This window comes from Drosophila kikkawai, chromosome 3R (assembly GCF_030179895.1).
Source record: "Drosophila kikkawai strain 14028-0561.14 chromosome 3R, DkikHiC1v2, whole genome shotgun sequence".
Lineage (NCBI taxonomy): Eukaryota > Metazoa > Arthropoda > Insecta > Diptera > Drosophilidae > Drosophila > Drosophila kikkawai.
In genome coordinates, this window is record NC_091731.1 from 26,246,230 (window position 1) to 26,265,447 (window position 19,218).

The 19,218-nt window shown below is 44.0% G+C and overlaps 3 protein-coding genes across 11 annotated transcripts; 2 read left to right on the plus strand and 1 right to left on the minus strand.

Moving 5' to 3' along the window:
• The first annotated feature begins 390 nt into the window (after positions 1 to 390).
• Positions 391 to 8,451, plus strand: LOC108081274 (serologically defined colon cancer antigen 8 homolog). 7 transcript variants are annotated; one of them, XM_017176373.3, is made up of 8 exons: positions 391 to 856; positions 1,844 to 2,054; positions 2,115 to 3,509; positions 3,615 to 3,699; positions 3,990 to 4,107; positions 6,471 to 6,595; positions 6,993 to 7,801; positions 7,911 to 8,451. In XM_017176373.3, exons 1-8 carry the CDS (start codon positions 609 to 611, stop codon positions 8,367 to 8,369), a joined length of 3,450 nt encoding a protein of 1,149 aa, XP_017031862.1. In that variant the 5' UTR covers positions 391 to 608; the 3' UTR covers positions 8,370 to 8,451. The 7 variants fall into 7 exon arrangements, 5 of the variants coding, with proteins under 5 accessions (XP_017031862.1, XP_017031860.1, XP_017031861.1 ...); XM_017176371.3 differs by lacking the exon at positions 6,471 to 6,595 and adding an exon at positions 6,183 to 6,339 and having other exon boundaries at positions 6,993 to 8,451; XM_017176372.2 differs by having other exon boundaries at positions 6,993 to 8,229.
• Positions 8,452 to 8,547: 96 nt separating this feature from the next.
• EndoU (Endoribonuclease U-specific) lies at positions 8,548 to 10,456 on the minus strand. The gene is made up of 5 exons (XM_017175812.3): positions 10,176 to 10,456; positions 9,953 to 10,112; positions 9,688 to 9,893; positions 9,393 to 9,625; positions 8,548 to 9,333 (listed from the first exon to the last, which is right to left on the minus strand). The coding sequence occupies exons 1-5, from the start codon at positions 10,306 to 10,308 to the stop codon at positions 9,091 to 9,093; spliced, it is 975 nt and encodes a 324-aa protein (XP_017031301.1). The 5' UTR covers positions 10,309 to 10,456; the 3' UTR covers positions 8,548 to 9,090.
• Positions 10,457 to 12,530: 2,074 nt separating this feature from the next.
• glob1 (globin 1) lies at positions 12,531 to 19,149 on the plus strand. Of its 3 annotated transcripts, none has more exons than XM_017176351.3 (4): positions 12,531 to 12,646; positions 18,136 to 18,362; positions 18,424 to 18,585; positions 18,650 to 19,149. In XM_017176351.3, exons 2-4 carry the CDS (start codon positions 18,204 to 18,206, stop codon positions 18,788 to 18,790), a joined length of 462 nt encoding a protein of 153 aa, XP_017031840.1. In that variant the 5' UTR covers positions 12,531 to 12,646; positions 18,136 to 18,203; the 3' UTR covers positions 18,791 to 19,149. The 3 variants fall into 3 exon arrangements, with proteins under 3 accessions (XP_017031840.1, XP_041630298.1, XP_070142905.1); XM_041774364.2 differs by lacking the exon at positions 12,531 to 12,646 and adding an exon at positions 14,712 to 14,864; XM_070286804.1 differs by lacking the exon at positions 12,531 to 12,646 and adding an exon at positions 14,969 to 14,985.
• Positions 19,150 to 19,218: the final 69 nt, after the last annotated feature.

Sequence of the window (19,218 nt, forward strand, 5' to 3'; positions counted from 1 at the left end):
AGAGCTGAAGGAGGAGGAGCAAAAGGAGGAGGAACAGGAGGTTATATGACCAAATATTGGCACAAATGAGCGTGTCTTCGGTGCATTGACGATTTCGACTTCCCCGAGTTCCGTATCGACCAAACAGGAAACGTACGGTTACAGGAGAGATTCCTTAGCGTTCCCCCCTTGGAGCCGCCGAGCTGCCATGGCGACACACTTGCACTGCAGCAGGGGAAATGCTAATAATGTCTGTGTTTTGGAATCTCGCTGACAGGGCACGACATGGCACCAAACACATTATGGAGGCACACTAAACCATATACATATAGGGGATATATATGGGGCCCAGCGAGTCTATAAAAGCTTGGGCCTGCACCGGAGGAGGTTTCAGTTCAACTTCATCGCGTCGTCGTTCTGTCGTCCTGTCGCTCACTCTTTTGCAGAAGCAAAGAAACAATTAAAGTGCAAACCGCAAGGCGGAAGGAAGTGCATACCACAAGTGTTTCCCCTACCCCAGCCCCGTCACCAACGGGCCGAGTTGCATGTCGGATTGTGGCACAAACTTTTAGCCAAGTCCCCTCCCCAAGACCCCAGTTAGGCGCACATGTTGGCCCGTGCAAAGTAAAATGAAAGCGGACAACTTCAACCTCAAGTACGGCGCCCCTTTGTACCAACCGAAGAGTTCCAGTTCCAGGAGCCACTCGCAGAACCAACCGCAGGCCCACATCGGCAACATCGGCCATCTGACAACGTCCTCGCTGCTGACGAGCGACGACCTGCGTCATCTCGCCCAGCAGCGCTCCACAGGATACTCCGACCGGGAGAGCATCGCCAGCGTGAGCAGTGCGGGCGGCCGCATTAAGCGTCGATCGAGGTAATCCCTTACTCCCTCCTCTTCCAACTGTCAAACTGCCTTGACTTGTGGCCTGAACTTTTTCAACTGCCAACTGACAAAAACAGTTTATCTCAAGTTCTCGGGGTGAAAAACAAGGCAATTGCATAACAAAGTCAAGTTGCAACATTTGCAAAGAGTTCAGTAAAAGTTAGAAGCCACTTGAATAAAAGTGCTCAACATTTAATAAAAGTGCTATTATGTTTACGAAAACAGAAGAAATGGAAAGAAATCAGAATCAGAAATCAGCATATATTGAAGATTGGCCTAAAAGGTAGTGATTGGTTAGAGATACAACTTTAAAAAAAAACTCTCAAAAAGAAGAAAGGTCTTTAATAAAAGAAAATTTTTTTTTTTAAATGCTAATAATTATTTAAAAATAGTTTAATATTTTAAGTTTCATATTAAAAAAAAAGCCTTAAAGTGTATGTTAGACTGCAAAATGTTAAATTAAACGCAAAAAGTTGGTAAGAAAAAGAAGATGGCGTAACATTTTATAACATACTTTTGGAGACCTAAACAATTGATTTCAAAACCACAGCGATTTCCGTGACAGCCTGGTTGGGGTTTTTGTGTAACGAATTCCTCCCCAAATTTAGTTTTCGCTCCCAACTAATGCCAACATATGTAGATAGTTTTTTTCTGATAGTAAAACACTTGCTGAAGGGTAGCCAGGATTTAACAACCCCCGCAGAGGTGTTAGCTCAACCATGACGTATGCATTCGGTCCTAATAAGCAGGGTTAATTTTGTATTTTGGCCAACCTGTTGTCCTGGCAACGACTGCAACACCAAGTCCAATTGTCACCCCAAAGGACAGCCTCAGTTTCGCTTTTTTCTTACCGGCTCAGTTCAGTATTTTCCTTCAGTTGCTCAGCAACTCGGTTTCCTAGTCAAATTTCCAGTTAAAATGTGATCCCAGATGAAAAACTTTCAAGAATCCTGTGTCGTCCTTCCCTGTAAACTTTAGAAACTTCCCGATGAAGTCCTCGAAGGGCGGCATCAGCAAGAAGAGCAAGACCATGGATTACACCAACTACGCCTACAACGAGGCCGTGGGCCGTCTCAAGGTGATGCTGGCGGACAACTCCTACGTGGCTCCCAAACTGGGTGGCGGGGTGTCCTCCTATTTGCGCAACTTCAATGAGGATTCCGGGGACAACTTCTCTGATAATTTATCGGTGGGTGTAAGATCTTAAGAAAATGGGGAATATAATTTATAATAACTAATCCTCTCTCAGGCCATTGAGCGTCCCGTCTTCTCGGACATTTCCAAGTATTTGTCGCCTAGCCAGAAGACACGGATGACCTCGTATCGCCCCAAGAAGAGCTACACTTCGGGGTATCTCTCGGCTTCCAAGGAGAACCTGGCCTCACCATCGGTCCACTATCCGAGTACCTCCATTCCGACTGCCCCTCTTCCATCGGACAGTGTCTCGGCTCCCGTGGAGATTTTTAGTTTTATTGAAAAGCAGGAGGACTACATTGAGCAGCTGGAGAAGGAGTCCAAGTACTGCCGCAGCGAGCTGACCAATTTGCTAGGCAAAGTCAAGGACGTGATTAACGAGAACGAGCAACTAACGGAGAATGCACGATCCGAGCTGGTGGCTCTTGGCTCAGGCAAGACTCAACAGCCGATGGCCACCACCAGTCCTTCCTCGGACAGCGACGAGCATTTGGTCTACGCCAGTGGCCGAAAGACCCCGACAACTCCCAGAAAAGGCGCTTCCAAGGGACAGGTGCAGAGTCCCCGCTACGCGAGTGCCCCCAACATTGTTTACGAGGCCAGAATCAGCGAACTGGAGGCTGAGTTGATGCAAGCCAGCATCGATTTAAGACGTCTGCGCACCGAAAACGAGGAGCTCAAGCGGAAACTGGCGCACACCGATCCCCTCTCCGCGGTGGCCACTTTGGGTTCTAGTGGGGGATCCAACTGCGATCTGCACCGCAAGCAGCTGGAGACTCTGCAGCAGGACAAGCTCAACCTCGAGGAGAGCGTGCGCCAGTTGCAACGGCTCTTGGATGAGGCCAAATCCCATAGCCAGGGCAGCGCCTCCTCCAAGCGCTACATCAACGATCTGGTTCAAATGGAGCGTTCCCAGGCGGAGTTGGAGGTGCGACACCTCCGCGACGAGTTAGACCGCCAGCACGAGCGCGTTCGGGAGCTGCAGCATGAGATGGCCCGTCGGTTGGCCGAGGAGCGGGCCAGCGCCGAGCGACGCTACAACAGCCAGGTGGATCAGCTGGGCGGTGACCTCAGCTGCCAGTGGGAACAGGTGGCCAAGCTGCAGTTGGACCTGGAGCGTCAGAAGCGCTACGAGACCGATCTCAAGCGGGATATAGCCAGTCGCAATTCGCAAATCGAGGAGCTCAAGATGGAACTGAGGGCTAACAGGACGACCTTCCTGGCGGACATGGCGCAAGTGAATGCGGAGAAGCAGTCCCTGGAGCAGGACATCACCTCGCTGCGTCTTCAGCTGGATCGGGCTGCCAGGGAGACTAAGACAGAGGCGGCCCGCCTTACTGCTGAGATAAACTCCCTTAGGCAGCGTCTTGATCGCGGGGATGCCGACTTGCTGCACTCCAAGAGGGAGGTTCTGCGGCTCAACGATGAAATAGCCAACTTGGAAAAGGAGGTGAGTCTACAGATACTTGATATCTTATTTTAAACTTGGACTTTGAGATCAGGAGTTCCAGGATTCTATAGTCTGATCACTTGCTATGATTTCTTTCTTCCCCAGCTGGCTTATGGAGAGCTAAAGAACGAGATACGACCCACCAAGAAGGACCTGGACAAGCGGATCTCCGAAATGCAGGAAAAGCATGGTATGCATAAGAAAAATTCTGTTGATCTTTCTATCTTCCTCACCTCTCACTATCTCTGTCCTATCTATAAACTCTGGCTAAGCTATTGATGCTCATATTGTGTCTCTGCGTGCGTTCAATTATAAATCATAAATTCACAAGATAATTCCAAACAATTCGAACTGAAAATCACCTACAGAAAAGTGTTCAATAGTTTATCCATGAGTTTTGTTCTGTAGCGCGTTGCATTTAATTAAATAATCAAATATATATCCATCATATAACTAAACCGTTCCAATGTCTGTTTGTAGCGGGAACGGTAAATGAGCTTGAGGAAATGATAACATCTCAGAAGCAACTCATGGATAAACTGACGAGCGAGTGTAAGACCCTAACGGGCAAATTAGAGGATACGACCTACAAGCACAAGTAATTATGAACATAATAAGTACCATTAGCTAATTACCACTGAGGAACTGCAATTATGGCTGGGCTAGCCAGCTGCCCCTAGCAAAAATAATTGCAGTTTCATTTAGTTTAATTTGCAACACCTCCAATTTTATAATAAACACCCCCTTAGAATGGTATGTGAAATGTTTAATTGAAAGTCTGTGTTGTGTTGTTGAGATATGGAAAGCCCACCGCACTGCGCAATATGAAATTCAAGGCCAAAACCAAAGTTTTTCCCACCAGTTTTCCGACACCAATTTTTCCTTTTCCGAGATTCGTTCCACACCAAAGCAAAATGCAAAATGCAAAAAGCAAAAAAAACAAGACCTAGCTTGAGACTGGATTAACACGCTGTACTTGTACTTCTTCAAACCTTTCTTTTGCTGCCCGCCTGCAATGCAATTGCAATTTTTCGTGGTAATTAGAACCAATTTGCGATCTTGCGATGCCAGCAGCAGCAACAACAGCAAGCGGGCCTTTGACAGCCACAACAGCAGCAATATCAGCCACTACAACAGCAATAAAAGAAAGCGCAAACGAGTTCACTTTGCTGCCTGACTTGGAAATTCCTGAATTCATTAGGCCAGCTGCCGGCGATGTTGCTACTGCTGCCGCCGTCGATGGCGACGAGATCCTGCAAAACATAATCAGGAGCAACGAGCGCCTGGCCAAGGAGCTGGCCAAGATGCCGCCGCTGCCGAAGCTCTCCAGCTACAAGAAGCCCAAGGGCAGAGCGGAGACACTGGCAGCATCATCAGCAACATCAGCGACAGCAGCAACATCGAAACCCAAATGCTTTTGCCCCAGTTTTATGCGGCACAGACACGAGCATGAGCCACGCAGACGCAGCAGCGGCAGCAACAGCGAAGCGAGCGCTACATGTTGCCGCAGTCGCAACAGCAGCAGCAGGCAATCCGCAGCAGCAACATCAGCAGCAGCCAGCAAATCGCGAACACAAACCACTCACAGCCAGAGCATGCATTGTCACGGGCACGAGTTCACCCTAGACACGCACCACACGCAGCAGCACTCGCCACAGAAACACCACCAGCGCACCTCCGAAACCGAGCCCCAGCAGCAGCAGGAGCAGCTGCATCCGGGAAGTTGCTGCCATCCCTGCAAAACGGAGCCGTTGCCTTGGCTGCAACAGCATCTAGTTTTGAATCAGACCCTAAGCAGTGCCACCGCCTGCCAGGCCACGTGTCAAGCGCAGCACTTGACGGTGGACGCTGGCAGCATGGCGGGAGCCACCTCCTCCGAAGCACCATCGGGCTGTAAAGGTCCCGGCAGCAATGCCCTGAGCGCCAGCATTAAGCCCAAGCTGTACTTCGAGCAGCTGCTGCAGCGGGATGGATACGGTTGCCATAAGAAGCCACGACCTCCGGTTAAAGTGGATGTCAATGTGCGGCTGGTGCCCAAGCAGCCCAAGCCAAAGGCCACGCACTCACTGAACGAGACGTTCGTAAAGGAAGTGGACGCAGTGGCTCAGGCCCTGAACGAGACTTTTGTCAAGGAGACGACCTCGCCGGAGTTGTTGGCTCACATCGATGAGCAGCTGGCGGAGCTGGAAAACGATCGGGAGCGAGAGCAACAGGAGGACGAGGAGGATGCAGAGGAGCAGGAGCAGGCCACGAAGCTTTGATAGTGTTTTTTCTAGTTCACTAAATAGTATTAAGTTTAAGGTATACCAATTCTTAGAACTTGCAATTACTTACAATTATTTATGAATACTTTCTACAAGATTTCACCAGCACATAGGATAAGATTTTCTTTTTCGGGGAAAATCTAGCTGATGCCCAAGAAAAGGGCTATATAAAACTCGCTTACTTTTGATTTTAAAAGGTTTTATGTGTGTTTGTGTTTTTATGTTGTTCACTTATATTTATAATTATTATCAGATAAAAATATTTACCAAGGTTCTGTTTTTCTTAGGGTTTATAAAATTAAAAAACCGTTATTCTCTTGTTATCTAATTTAAATTAGCTCAGTTTATACTTTATTTAGCTTAAATAATATTTATTTATTTATTTACTTTGCTTTTGTTAAACTCCCAGCCAGGAGAAGCAGCAGCTGCGTGCCACAAACGAGCAGCTGATGTCGCGTCTCAGACAGATCTGGGCCAAGTACAAGTCACAATTGCCAGTGCACCAGGGATCCCCAGAGCCTAGCTCTGAGGAGATGCAGGATGGGCACCCACTAGATACTCCGACGGTAAGGATAAGATCCAGAAATTGACTAATACGTGTGTTTCCCTCTTTTTCTCTTCCCTCTATTTTTCTCCCTGTCTTTCTCTCTTTTTCTCCTACTCTGTCTCCAATTCCCCAAACTTTGTCACTATAAAGAGAGGAAATATCCGCTTTACAGTCGAATCTAGAGTATCTGTCCAATCGCATGTTGAGTAATGAGGAGCATATGAGTAAATTAGATACCTCACCACATGATTATAATAGCTTAGTTCCCGGAAAAGGTAAAGTTAGAGTCTTGAGTCGCGACACCGAAGAAAATGAGATCAAAATTCCCTTCGGAGGGGGATTTAAATCTAGGTTATACTAGGAATTGATTGAAATCCTGGGTAATCCTGATTTAAATCCTTTTCGGGGTAGTTTCTTCATCTTTTTTTCCGTGTCCATATGCCAAGTTGAGCACTGCCCACACAGACACCCGCAATGGTACGAGAGCTAACCCGATTTCATCACTCCATCAGAGCCCGAAGCCCAAGCCGAGGAGGCGGCGGATGAGCCCGGAAAAGACAAGAGCGCAGACCCTATACCGAGTCAGATCTAGATTCAGAGACACTATCCACTATCCCACACTTTTAGCATGTGATTGGCGCCACTCTAACCAAAATTCTTGTACTCACACAGCCGCTTACGACTACCAGGCAGCGACATATGGCACCACAATCGAACCCATACAAAGCACCCCACAACCACACAACAGCGCCGACGACGACTACACGGTTGGATCTGGATCAGGAGCAGGATCAGGCGGCGGAGCAGGATCCGGAGCGGGAACAGGTGTTGGCGCCGGAGCCAGTGCCTCAGCAGCTGCAACAGCTGCAGCCAGCATTGCTGCGGGAGCAGCTGCATCAGCTGCAGCGGCAACAGGCCGCAAGAGCAGCCTCAGCAACGGCAAGGGCCTGCTCTCCGACTATGGACTCCACGATAACGATGACGAGAATCTCAAGGACAACCTTGGCCTGGGCGAGAAGCAGCAACAGCAACAGCAGCAACAGCAAGAGCAGGAACGGCAACGGGAACGGGAGGAGCGAGACCGGGAGCTGCAGCAACTACGTGAGCAGCGGGAGAAGCGCGAAAGGGAGCGCGAACGGGAGCGGGAACGGGCCGAGCAGGCCGAGCAGCAGCAAGCGGAGCAGCAGCCAGCACCATCATTGGCCGAGAGCAGCATCGCCAACGCCGGCAGCGCCAACCTGGCCGCCTACAACACCGACTACAGTGCCTACGACCAGCAGCAGTACGAGGCCGGGGCCTACGATCCCAATGCCTATGCCCAGCAGCAGTACGAGGGCCAGCAATATGACTACGGCGATGCCGGCGGAGGCTACGATTACGGAGCAGCTGACTACGGGCAGTCTGGATACCAGTATGATGCCTCGCCGGCAACCACCGCTGCCGTTCAGCCTCAGTCCCAGCCGCAGCAGTACCAGGCGCCAGTTGCTCCCCAGCGAGTGGCCACGGACTACAACAGATCGCCACCGCCGCTGGCAGCGGCGACAGCGGGCATCACGTCCCCGCCAGGCACAGCCGCAGGATCAGCAGGAGGAGGAGCAGCAGCATCAGGATCAGGAGCTGGGTCGGGAGCCCCACCATCATCTGCCGGAGCGAGCCGACCACAACCGCGCCCGGGCAGTGGAGCTTTGGGGTCAGCAGCTGCTGCTGGAGCAGTCGCCGGCGGAAAATCCGCTCTGCCACAACAGTCTGCCCCGACAGCCGCCGGCAAGAAGTAGCTGGAGTCCCGATTGCGAGGACCTTCTGCCGCTGGAGTGCTCGATCAGCAGTCCCAGCCTAATGCGCTCCTCCAACGATGAGACTTGCTCCGAGCTGGCCGATCTCAGCGAGACCTATCTGATTCTGCCCGAAGAAGGCTCCGAGCAGAGCCTATCACCGGCCCACACCACCATCATAACGGCGCGGAGGTCAAGTGCTCCGGCCGTGGTCCAGCAGGAGGAAGCGGTCAACGAAACGGTCATCATCGAGCGCCACTTAGATGCCCACGGATAGGGGTTAGCACCGAGTTCTCCAGCAATCAGTTTCTTCAGTCAACATACGTACTTCTACTCATGTGTTCCAGGATAAAACAATAAAGGACATTCATGTTTTTTAACTAATAAATAAATTCGAAATCAAAATTAAATAAGAATCTAGTTTTTTTTATATAAAAGAATCCCTAATGAGGGCGTAAGGATGGTATTTATATATTTATTTATATATTATTACAATTAAGAAAATTAAGTTAGATTTGTTTTAGTTTGATGATTTATATTCATAAGTACCTAGGATATGAGGATAGATTAGAATTCACTAATCAAACTGAGTAAAGAATGAATAATTAAAGGACTGTATCCCTTGTGATTGTGTAATACTCGAACTTCGCAGTCACTTTGACTTGGCAAACACTTTCGCAATAATTGACTTTTCCACTTGCTTAATTTCCGCCAGTAATAACTATTAATGTTGGAACTAATAAACAACTCCATGATGTAGGGCCACGCAACGCTGTCAAAACAAGTCGAACGATAGGCAAGGCAAGGACATCCTGGCGGACATTCTTCATGTCCTGACTGACAGGCTCGTCAATTGCCAGCGACAACCAGGGCAGGCGTACTCATAAAGTGCCGAAATAAAATGAACTTGACTTTGACTTTGGAGCTTTGCGTTTTGGGCCTTGCGTTTCCTATGAAAGTAACTAGTTTTATTGAGTTTGGGGAATGGGTGGGATGATTTAGGAGCCGTCGGGATAAGCGGTGGCTATCAGGCGCATCCCATTCCAGTTCCATCCGTGTGAGACTATGGTGGCGTGGGCTCGGCCCAGCTGAATGTGGCAGGGTTCCTCCTCCCCCGTGGTCAGGAAGCAGGCGGTGTACAGGCTTAATTCCAGCTCCGGCGAAGTACCCACAAAGAAGCTATTGACTGGCTTCCGGAAGTTGTGGAACGTATGCCGCAGACTGAGCAGCATTTGGTTTTTCTGAAAGAGATTTCAAAAGAGAAATTAGTATGGGTTTTCATAAACCACCCAAAACTAACCTTTCCCATTTCTTGGTGACTCAACCAGCCCTTGTAGTCCACATTGCCTCGCTGCTCCTGGTCGGCAAAGTAGAGCCAGTTGTGCAGCCCGAGAACCGTCTGATCTCGAAGCTCCGCCATAAAGACATGCTCAAAGCTGGAGCTGCCCACGATACCGCGACCTCGGGAGTAGGGTGTGAACCAAAGGTCCTGCAGCAGACGCAGCTGATCATCGTAGTCAGTGCTCACAATGTCTAAAAAGGAAGACAAACAGGATCATGAGCTCAGGGTTCATTACCAATTGGAGCTCGCTTACCCTTGTTTACCAGAAACCGCATGGTCAACTTCATCACTCGAGTGTTCATTACCGTCCTGAGGAAGTCCTGTTGCTCCTGCACGTGTTCCGGCGTAGCAACATCAGCCACAGCCACATCCAGCTCGTAGTTGTCGAAGAGGCGCATGAGAAGGGCTGTCGTGGAGTTGGCATCTCTGGCCAGTAGATCTTGGTGTAATTCAAAGAGACTGAAATAAATTTAATTATAAAACTATGTTTTAATACCCTTAATCATATGTACACTCACTTCCTTGGAGCCCGATCATCGTGGGCGCCGGATGTGGTCTTCCCCTGGAGATTCACCTTGTAGAGGTACGGACTGACCTCAGTCTCTTCCGCGTAGAGATTCTTGGAGAGGGTCAAGACATCGTCGGGCGTTCTAGGCAGCGGCTTGCTGTGGAAGTACTCTAAGAGAAAAACCGAAAGACACATGGCCAAATGTTCTCTTTAGTAACAGAGCAACTGCTCACCGTAAAAGTGCCAACTCAAGATGCCGATGGTGATCAGCAGGCCGACGATCACGAATCTCTTCAGCTTCTGGCATTTGTCGCTGTCGATGTTGCTGCTGTTGTTGTTTGCTGTTTGCTGCTGCACTGCGTCCATGGCGGAATAATCTAATTATCTAATGGCAATTGGGCAAACATTTGTTTAGGCTGTTTATCTTGGCCCGAACCTCAGCACGCTCTCCTCTCCACAAACGATCGCGATAAACCCGCTTATTCCGAACGCGTCCGCAGTCAAGAGCCCACTGAATGACTGCTCCAACTTGGATCAGCAGGCGCTGAATACGTGAGTATATGAGCTTGTGAGCCTAAGAGCAGGGCCCCCAAAAAGTGGATAAAACTCGGGCATTCCCGCTCTCTTGGGGATCATCTGCTGTTTGTTTTCACCGTTTGCTTCGCCAACAGTTTGTCGTTTTTGCTGCTACGCTGGCTGTCCAGGAGCGGACTCGTTGCCCCCCTCAGAGTGTTTTGTGTGTATATTTACTATAGCCGGAGTTTCAACAAATACAATTCAATATTATAACATATGGCACTCGGTATATAGCACATTTTCACGTTAAAGAGAGTTGAAGAGCTAAAGAGAAACTGGGGGAGCTTGAACTTATTATTTGTGTATGCCTCTAATATTCTATGACTTCATACTTTTTTATTATATTTTGCGAATTTGTGTGAAAGTGTAATGTAGTTGAGACTTTAACGAACTAACATTTAAAGGAACTTGGTTTCTATTATATTTTACCCAAAAAATAAAACGCACCTTAATTTTTAATTATACCCTTGCGGTGTATTGTATTTTTAGTCAGATTAAGTGATCTATGAATTGTCCACAAAGTATCCTATAAAATATCTATTAATATCGATTTAAAGTAGGTACATATTTGAGATCTTCTTGAGGAGATGCAAGATTGATACAATGTCATAAGGCAGGTGGCAAGCTATAATATTAGCCCTTCAAATAATTCCATTTATACTTATTTATAATTCGCTGCAACGTGACTAGAATATGTCAGTTGGGAACACTGAAGCAAATAATTTAATTACGCATTTAACAATTTATTTGTTTGACCAGATATCGCGTCATTTGTATTGCCGTCTCGACAGCAATATAATTACGCCCAAATGGGGTCTAAACAATGGTCCGTCATAGAAAAAGCAACCAACAGGAAGCTGTGACGTGACAAGAAACACTATGAACAAATACTTTTTTATACAAAATGTTGCATAATTGAACAATTAAAGAATAAGTGTGAAAGCTAGATTTGTCAATTGATTCGTTTTTAAGGCCTTGTTACTTTTATATCAGTTTCATGCAAAGTTACAGGCTTCTTATATTTTAATTGAATTTTCTAAAGTTTACTGAACTATATATTTAATATTATTTAATTATTGTAGATGTAAGAAACATACATTTATCACTTAATGGCATGACGTTTATTTTTGTGACTGAAACATGCAAAACTTTAATTATCGTTAAAGTAGTCTCAAAGAAAATGGCAAACAAATGGCACGAGAATATAATAATTGGCACAGGTAACAAATTGTCGCTTGTTAGATTATTATTTAATAGTTTTTGCCACATTTTGATTAGCATTCGAAGCACCCTGTAAGGGTAATTTTCAATATTTACAAACAAATAATTATCTTTGGGCTATAATAAACATCAACTTGTGTTAAACTGCAAATTTACACTTCGGATATGTTTGATTTTCCTAGGCTGTGATTATTGTTTGTTTTTATTCGCTGATCGTTTGATTTTCACTTGAATATATTGTGTACATATAGCATTTCTACAGCCTTTAGAGTGTCATCGTCATTAAATAATATGAAAATAATCTAGAATCTATGAATCTTCTAGAATTTCTAGAAGTAATCACTAATTAGTTAAGAGATATGAAAACATAAGTCAAGCTGCAATCATAAAAGTTATACAGATAAGCATATAAATTAGATTTTGTTATAATTTAAAACATTGTTTAGTATTTCAAAAAATAATATGACAGATCCATCTCGAAATACAACTCAAACCTGTTCCTCTTTCGTCGCACCAATGGCTGGAGCTTCGATCAGCCCCAGGGCTTGGAGCGCGTGTTGGTTCCATTGATTAGTGCATTAATTATGTTTTTAAATATTTCCCAAACATTCTCACGCAATATACCCCACATCAGGGGAAATAGGCAGACCATGTCTATGTATACTTTCACCCAAGCCGACCCCAAATCCCCGCATCTGTCCAAGTGCCTCGGTTTCGTCTTCATAGATAGTAACCGAAGATAACCAGTTCGGGAACATTTTGTACACAAAGGCGTCGCTTGGTGGCTGTGTTGTGTCGCCGCCGTTCGGGAATCTTTTATAAGGCCCCCGCGGGTCAGGCATTCTGTTCAGTTTGAATTTTAACGGCGGCGTGTGCAGTTGCTCGGCCTTTTAATCAGCACGAACCCGTGAGTGTCAATTGAAATCTAGTGTTCTATCGTATCCCTAGATGCAAATATTTTTAATTGGGCTGATTACACTCCCCAATTGTCAGTCCCAATGAGTGTACAATAAACAATTACTGTGGTATTGTGTGGTGTGATATTTGAATAGGCTTTATTTGTTTGTTTGCTTTGCTTTTTGGGCGTTATTGGGTATCAAATGGTGGGGTCTGTTCAGTTAGTGATAGTGAATAGCAAAAGTTATAAAAATAGTAGAGCACATCGATTATACAATTGATAAGGTAATGCGTACTTGTTTGTCTGGAATTGTAAGAGTAAATGCAATCGCTTTATTTGATAATAGTATATTCCTGGGCATTCTTAGATTTAATTCAAAATAAGTAAAAAAAAAATTAATTACTTAAGTTTGAAAAGATCTCCGCCTCGAAATCAGTCATTTATATTTGAAGTGATATATATTTCGTAAAAACATTAGAAGATATAGAAGAAACAATTGGTGACATAAAAATAGTTACGCTCGAAAACTTTACTGTACAACAAAATAAATCATAGGTTCTTTTAAATAATTACATAAAATAGGTATTCGTTTTTAGTTTTTTGACATTTCCAATATTTATTTTATCCTATAGAATATTAATTTTACTTTATTTATTTGAAAGTTAAATCCAACTCGGGATTGTTGAAAAATATAATCTAGAAATCAAACTACTTGAAGAAAATACAATTACCTGTAAAAGGCCAAGAGCAGACTTGCCTAAACTAAAAGTTTCTAATATTCTTCACCAATTGTTTTCCTTACTTTTTACAATTTACTTGAGGCCCAGTTAATATTCTCTAAACTAAGCTTGTGTTTTGTTTGTAAAAGTCGAGAAGCCTACTTCTAGAACAATGATGAAATGATGATTATTTTTTTGCAAAGAATTTGAAATCGCTGGATTTCTAAAAAATGTTTCTTAATTAAATTACCACTTTACCTTATTTTGTAGCGTTTTTTGTTAGTTTTATTTTATTTTAAATAAAGCACCTGCCAAAACAGTTACGTAAGCTCTCCGCCACTTTAAGCTTCAGCTTCTGAGAGAGAACTTTATTAAAGCCAGCGTTAGACTGCTCTTTTTTTATGACTTTAGAAGGTCTACAGGTGGCATTTGGGCCCGTTCGACTTTGGGCCTGCTTGGCTTCCAGGTGCCATCCGATTTGGGACTTATTATTACATGGGAGTACCTTATAGGTAAAGCACCCACAGGTGTGTGCTTTGCCTGAACGGAATGTCAATTAAGAGGACAGGTGGTGTACCCCCTACACTACGCCTCTGTAGGGTCTCACTCTATCTCTCGTTTGCTGTAAGCTTTTGCTCAATGTGGTTTTGGCGGGCACTCAAAAGCGCTCTGGTTCTCAGCGTATCTTTGCCGGCAATGAGAGCACTATTCGCTCTTTGACTCACACATTAAAGCATTTCTGAGATAGCGCTCAATTTTCAACTAGAAAGTGCTCAATCCAACAGAATTTTGCTCGCAGCTGCTAGTCAACAGAAAGTATTTAAAATTATTGCACATTAACAAAATATAAGCCACAGATGGCGGTACTCAAAACAAGATCGAGTGATGGATTTGGAAAAAAAAAAACAGGCAATTTAATTTGCAATTTTATATTTAATCTATTTATTTTAGTCGACTTTTAATAGCAATATAAATGTTTTTACGAATAAATCAAGCTATGTAGCTTTAAAAAACAGCTTTCAATGTTACTAGCAGTACAGCGCCCCTATTATTCAGAATTTCTGTAGTAAATAATGTTAACCGAATGCGCTCTGAGAATGAAAAACCGAGTATAAATTTAAGCTTTCTTATTACAAGAGCGCGCAACTCTAATTCTGAGACCGACCGAGTGTAAACCCAACGTGTGCTTTCAGTCCCGTTTTTTGGTCGTCGGTCTCCGGGCGTAAAAATCAAGTTCGCCAGAAAAAATATAAAAAAAGAATAAAATAGTAAACAAAAACAGCAGCGGTTCAAATTAATTTAATAATTAAATATTACATATTTTCAAACGTGTTGATCTTCAGTCCCCCAATTTTTTTATTATTCGACGTTTGGCAAAATAAATAGAAATAGTAAACAAAATCCAGAAAATACGGGACCAGGAAATAAAACATAAATATAAAGAATAACGAAAGTGCGAGCAACAATTGAACGATAGTGGAACGCTAGCGGAATTATGAACGAATTGGGTGAATAAAAGCACACGGCAAAGGCAAACGCAAACGCAAACGAACTGTAAATACGCGTTGCGTTTATCTATCTTCCGCATCTGCCGCGCTCAACAGGCAACAGCTGATTAACGCTCTTTCCGTGCGTTCCCCTCTCCCCCACTCAACCATTCGTACATATATATGTTTATATATTTAATTTTTCAACGATCCACAGGCTATATCCGCTGTGTAAACCATTAAAAAAGGCGCACAGTGGCGGACTTTGAATTTATGGATTTCTGTGGTGTCCTTGCAAACAAGTGTCGCCTCTGGGCGAGCAGCAGCAGCAGATTGTTATTGTTGTTTTTTGTGATTACCATTTGTTGTTGTTGTGGCAGTCATTATCCTTAATGTCCTGTGATGAGCACCATGAATGTGGTGCATCCGTGTGTATGTTCAGAGTGTGTGACTGTGGGAATCCAGGCATTCAAGCTTGCGGCTTTAAAGGCAATTTAAAGGTCTCAAAAGTGTATAATTTGTGTATAGATTTCCTTAAATAACTTATGATTGGTCAGTTGGCTTTCTCTGATTCAAAGACATTTGAAAACTTTAAATAAATTTGTAATATCATAAAATCCTTTTGCTTTTGCATCTTTGCAAGTTTTTTAGAAGATTTTAAAGTAGTTTACTAAATTTAGTTCTTTAGTTGGCTTGATTTAAATCTCTGAAAAATTCCTTTACATTTCTTTTTATATATTTTTTCTAAATTTTCTGGTAAACCTAATCCAAATCCGATTTCAAAGCTTTAAATTTCTGTATATTGAATTTTCTACGCCGCCATAAACTTTTTCCAGCCATCGAATACTGTTTTTTAAGTGGCTTTAGCCCCGCTCATATTTCGAGAGTTCACAGCACTTCTCATCCTGGCACTTGGCAACCGACAGAATGTTGTTTTTGAGTTTCATAAAATAAATACACAGATCGCGGGGTAAAGGCGTGAGGGCGGCGGAAATTGCAACCGAATCCATAGCGACACTTGAGTGGCAGCATCACAAAACAAATATATACAGGTACACTCTCCTCCGCACCGACACAGAAACAGTCCTGTACAAGGCACTTTGGCAACACCTGACCTGCCTGCCTGACTGCCTTCCACCTGTCCCATCTGCACCACCGTTCACACCTGTCCCTCCAGCCAACTGCCTACCAAGCCACCCACCGCCTCACGCCCCTTTCGGCTGGCTGTCTAGTAGCTGTCCATCAAGTTTGCCTTAATTTAATTAAGCGCTCAATGTCCTTACTGGCAACACTCTGCCGCACACACTTACAATTCAGGCAGAGGGAAAAATGGTTGATAAATAAAATATTTTATAGTTGGTTTAAATGAGAAAGGTTTATTGTTTACTTTTTAAATATTTCATTTTTTAAATATACGGAATTTTTAATCCCTTTTTAAAGCTTCCAAACAATTCCTACTTTGTTTTTATAAGTCCTAGTTTTCTGTCAGTGCATAGATACAAGGCAACGCTTGATTTGTGGCTGCCTTTTTTCACTCTTGACTGCAGCAGGCTCACACACACACACAGAGCACTTATACACTTACAGGCCGAGACTTCAAACCGCAAAAGCCACAGGCCATTTGGGCACGAAGGATATTACAGGACGCACACACACACACAGGCAAGCCCGTCCCGGCCACGGAACAAGTTCACATGGTGCTCCCCGAGAGAAGGGGGTCTTGTAGACAAGGTTACTGGAGAGATGGCACATTTTTTATAGTGCTCATAGTGGGATCTCCGCCTGCACCGCCCACCTCGCATGCTCGTTTTTACCGCAGCGAAAGGCAACAATAACATGGCGGCCACCTGCTGCGGCTGCACTTGAGTCCATTTTCCTGGCATATTTGCCTGTTTATTATCCGCCTCCTGCCGCCTCCCTCTGCCACTTTGTTTGTGTAGCGACCGACTGTCTGTCTGTTTGTCAGTTTGTAAATTTTTAATAAGCTTTTGAGTTTGCTTCTTTTTGTTTTATTTGCAGAGAATACTTTTCTTTGGCCTGGCCTGGCTTTGCTGGGTTTGTTTTCCCCTTCCCTCGGCGGACGAGGAAAACTTAAGACAGAAAAGCTAAATGCAAAAATTCCACTTTATTTATTATTCATCAAATTCCGTTGGCTAAATGGGCATTTCACTGTGGTCTCATAAATATTTATTTTCCACTTTTGGTTTGGCAATTTGACTTTATATTTGTTGTGGCATTCTTTTTGTGCTGTCATAAATATTTATTTTTCACTTTCCGATTGATGTGCGTTTAATTTGTTTTTGTGTTTTTCACACATAAATTTTGTTATTTTGTTATTTTGTCTTTGAATTTGCTATATTATCTTGCTTTTTGGCTCATTTCTGTGCGCTCTGTTTACATTTCCGCTTTTCGTGCAGAGAATTCTCCCGCACCCTGTCATCCTCAATGCCTTTCCCAGTCGTCTCTGCACTTCTCCGGTGAGCACAGACGGGGGCATAATAATTTTTGCCAGCAAATATCAGCCGCAGGGAATCGGGGAATGGGCAGGCTGTGGCCCGGGGAGGATGGGGTCAGCTAATGAACTCGAGAGCAGACCATGCTCTGTCCGAGAGGTGACTAGAGATGGTCATTGTATAAGCCGATATAATGATTTAATATAATGTAATAATAATAATAATTGTATTTTATTTATAAGTCAAGAAAGTGAATACTTTAAAAGGACTTCAGGGGGAATAATATGTTTATTTCTTGTAATAAGCTTATTTCTTATAATAAGTTTTTTATAGTAACTTGCTTCTGGTTCTTTATCAATAAATAATTCACTTCTTATAAAAGCTTAGTAAAACAAACACCTTTTTAAAATTCCTTAAAAATTATTCAATCCTTTAATTTGAAGCGGCAATCACGTTGCCATCACCAGAACATGATTGATGTTTAAAATTGTATGAGTAATTGGGGTTTGGGGCTTGCGGTGTATTGGGCTTTGCTTCGGCTTAACTGACAGACGTTAATTTGTGTTTGGATATAACGATGATGATGATGATGATGATGATAACGATGATGAAGATGTTATTTTTGCTGTTTGCCGGTCGATGTCGAAGGCATTGACTTTTAGCACGTGCTGTGCGCACATTTATATAAGCCACTGTTAGAGTCTGTTGTTTTGATTTCGTTTCTGCCCGCTCAGCAAAATTGTAAAACTGTCAATTTCAATTAAAATCGGAGAGCAAAAGAGAGGACAACCGAAATTGACTTAATTTTATTTTCAATTTTTTTCCCTCCACATTTTCAGCTTGAAAGCCGCGGCAAACTTTAAGAGAGAGTTAAAGAGTGAAAACTGAGGGAAAACGGAGCTCAACCATGAACAGCGATGAGGTGCAATTGATCAAAAAGACCTGGGAGATTCCCGTGGCAACACCCACAGATTCTGGAGCGGCGATACTGACGCAGTTCTTCAACCTCTATCCGTCCAACTTGGAGAAGTTCTCCTTCCGAGATGTGCCCATGGAGGAGCTGCCCGTGAGTTGACTAAAACATAAATTTTATTTAAATTTAAATTAATATATTAATTTTTTCCCAGGGAAATGCACGCTTTAGGGCGCATGCTGGCAGGATCATCCGAGTGTTTGATGAGTCCATCCAGGTTCTTGGGCAGGATGGCGATCTGGAGAAACTGGACGAGATCTGGACCAAGATTGCCGTCAGTCACATACCCCGGACCATTTCCAAGGAGTCGTACAATGTAGGCGCTAGCATAAGAATACAAGGTTATTTATCAATAACATTATTATTTCCAAATTTAACAGCAACTGAAAGGCGTGATCCTGGATGTCTTGACCGCGGCCTGCAGTCTGGACGAGAGCCAAGCGGCCACGTGGGCCAAGCTGGTGGACCATGTCTACGGCATCATCTTCAAGGCGATCGACGACGACGGCAATGCTAAGTAGAGCAGGCACCTACAGCAGATGCTACTGATGCCGGCGGTGGCACATGCAACACATGCACAGCTTATGTAGTTCTAAGTAATTGATAAATGTTAGCTATTCTCGTTTTGTAATAATGAATGCGAATGTCCAAAAACCAAAAGCCTAGAAAACAACAAACACCCGAAACGTATGTCTACGTAGAGCTATTTCTCTCACACACAACAAAACACAACACAACACACACGCCCACACCCGCACTTGCATTGCTCTGTAAAGCTTTAACCCATTGTCAGCCTTAAGCACTTGATAACAAAAGGAATAAATGAAATCAGCAAGAGAAATATAAAACCAACTAATAAATACAAATCATTTATAAATCATGCGTCATTTAATTATTTATTTATATATGTTTTCTTGATATCTCGATATTTTTATTCTTCTGAATTTTA

Bases quoted from the DNA above. Each gene is read 5' to 3' on its own strand.
- glob1 (XM_017176351.3), top strand. From the start codon at position 18,204: ATGAACAGCGATGAGGTGCAATTGATCAAAAAGACCTGGGAGATTCCC. The intron at 18,363-18,423 runs GTGAGTTGACTA...ATTTTTTCCCAG, and splicing joins TGCCCATGGAGGAGCTGCCC to GGAAATGCACGCTTTAGGGC. The intron at 18,586-18,649 runs GTAGGCGCTAGC...CAAATTTAACAG, and splicing joins TTTCCAAGGAGTCGTACAAT to CAACTGAAAGGCGTGATCCT.
- LOC108081274 (XM_017176371.3), top strand. From the start codon at position 609: ATGAAAGCGGACAACTTCAACCTCAAGTACGGCGCCCCTTTGTACCAA. The intron at 857-1,843 runs GTAATCCCTTAC...TGTAAACTTTAG, and splicing joins CGCATTAAGCGTCGATCGAG to AAACTTCCCGATGAAGTCCT. The intron at 4,108-6,182 runs GTAATTATGAAC...TTAAACTCCCAG, and splicing joins GATACGACCTACAAGCACAA to CCAGGAGAAGCAGCAGCTGC.
- EndoU (XM_017175812.3), bottom strand. From the start codon at position 10,308: ATGGACGCAGTGCAGCAGCAAACAGCAAACAACAACAGCAGCAACATC. The intron at 9,894-9,952 runs GTGAGTGTACAT...AATTTATTTCAG, and splicing joins GATGATCGGGCTCCAAGGAA to TCTCTTTGAATTACACCAAG. The intron at 9,626-9,687 runs GTAAGCGAGCTC...CTTCCTTTTTAG, and splicing joins GCGGTTTCTGGTAAACAAGG to ACATTGTGAGCACTGACTAC.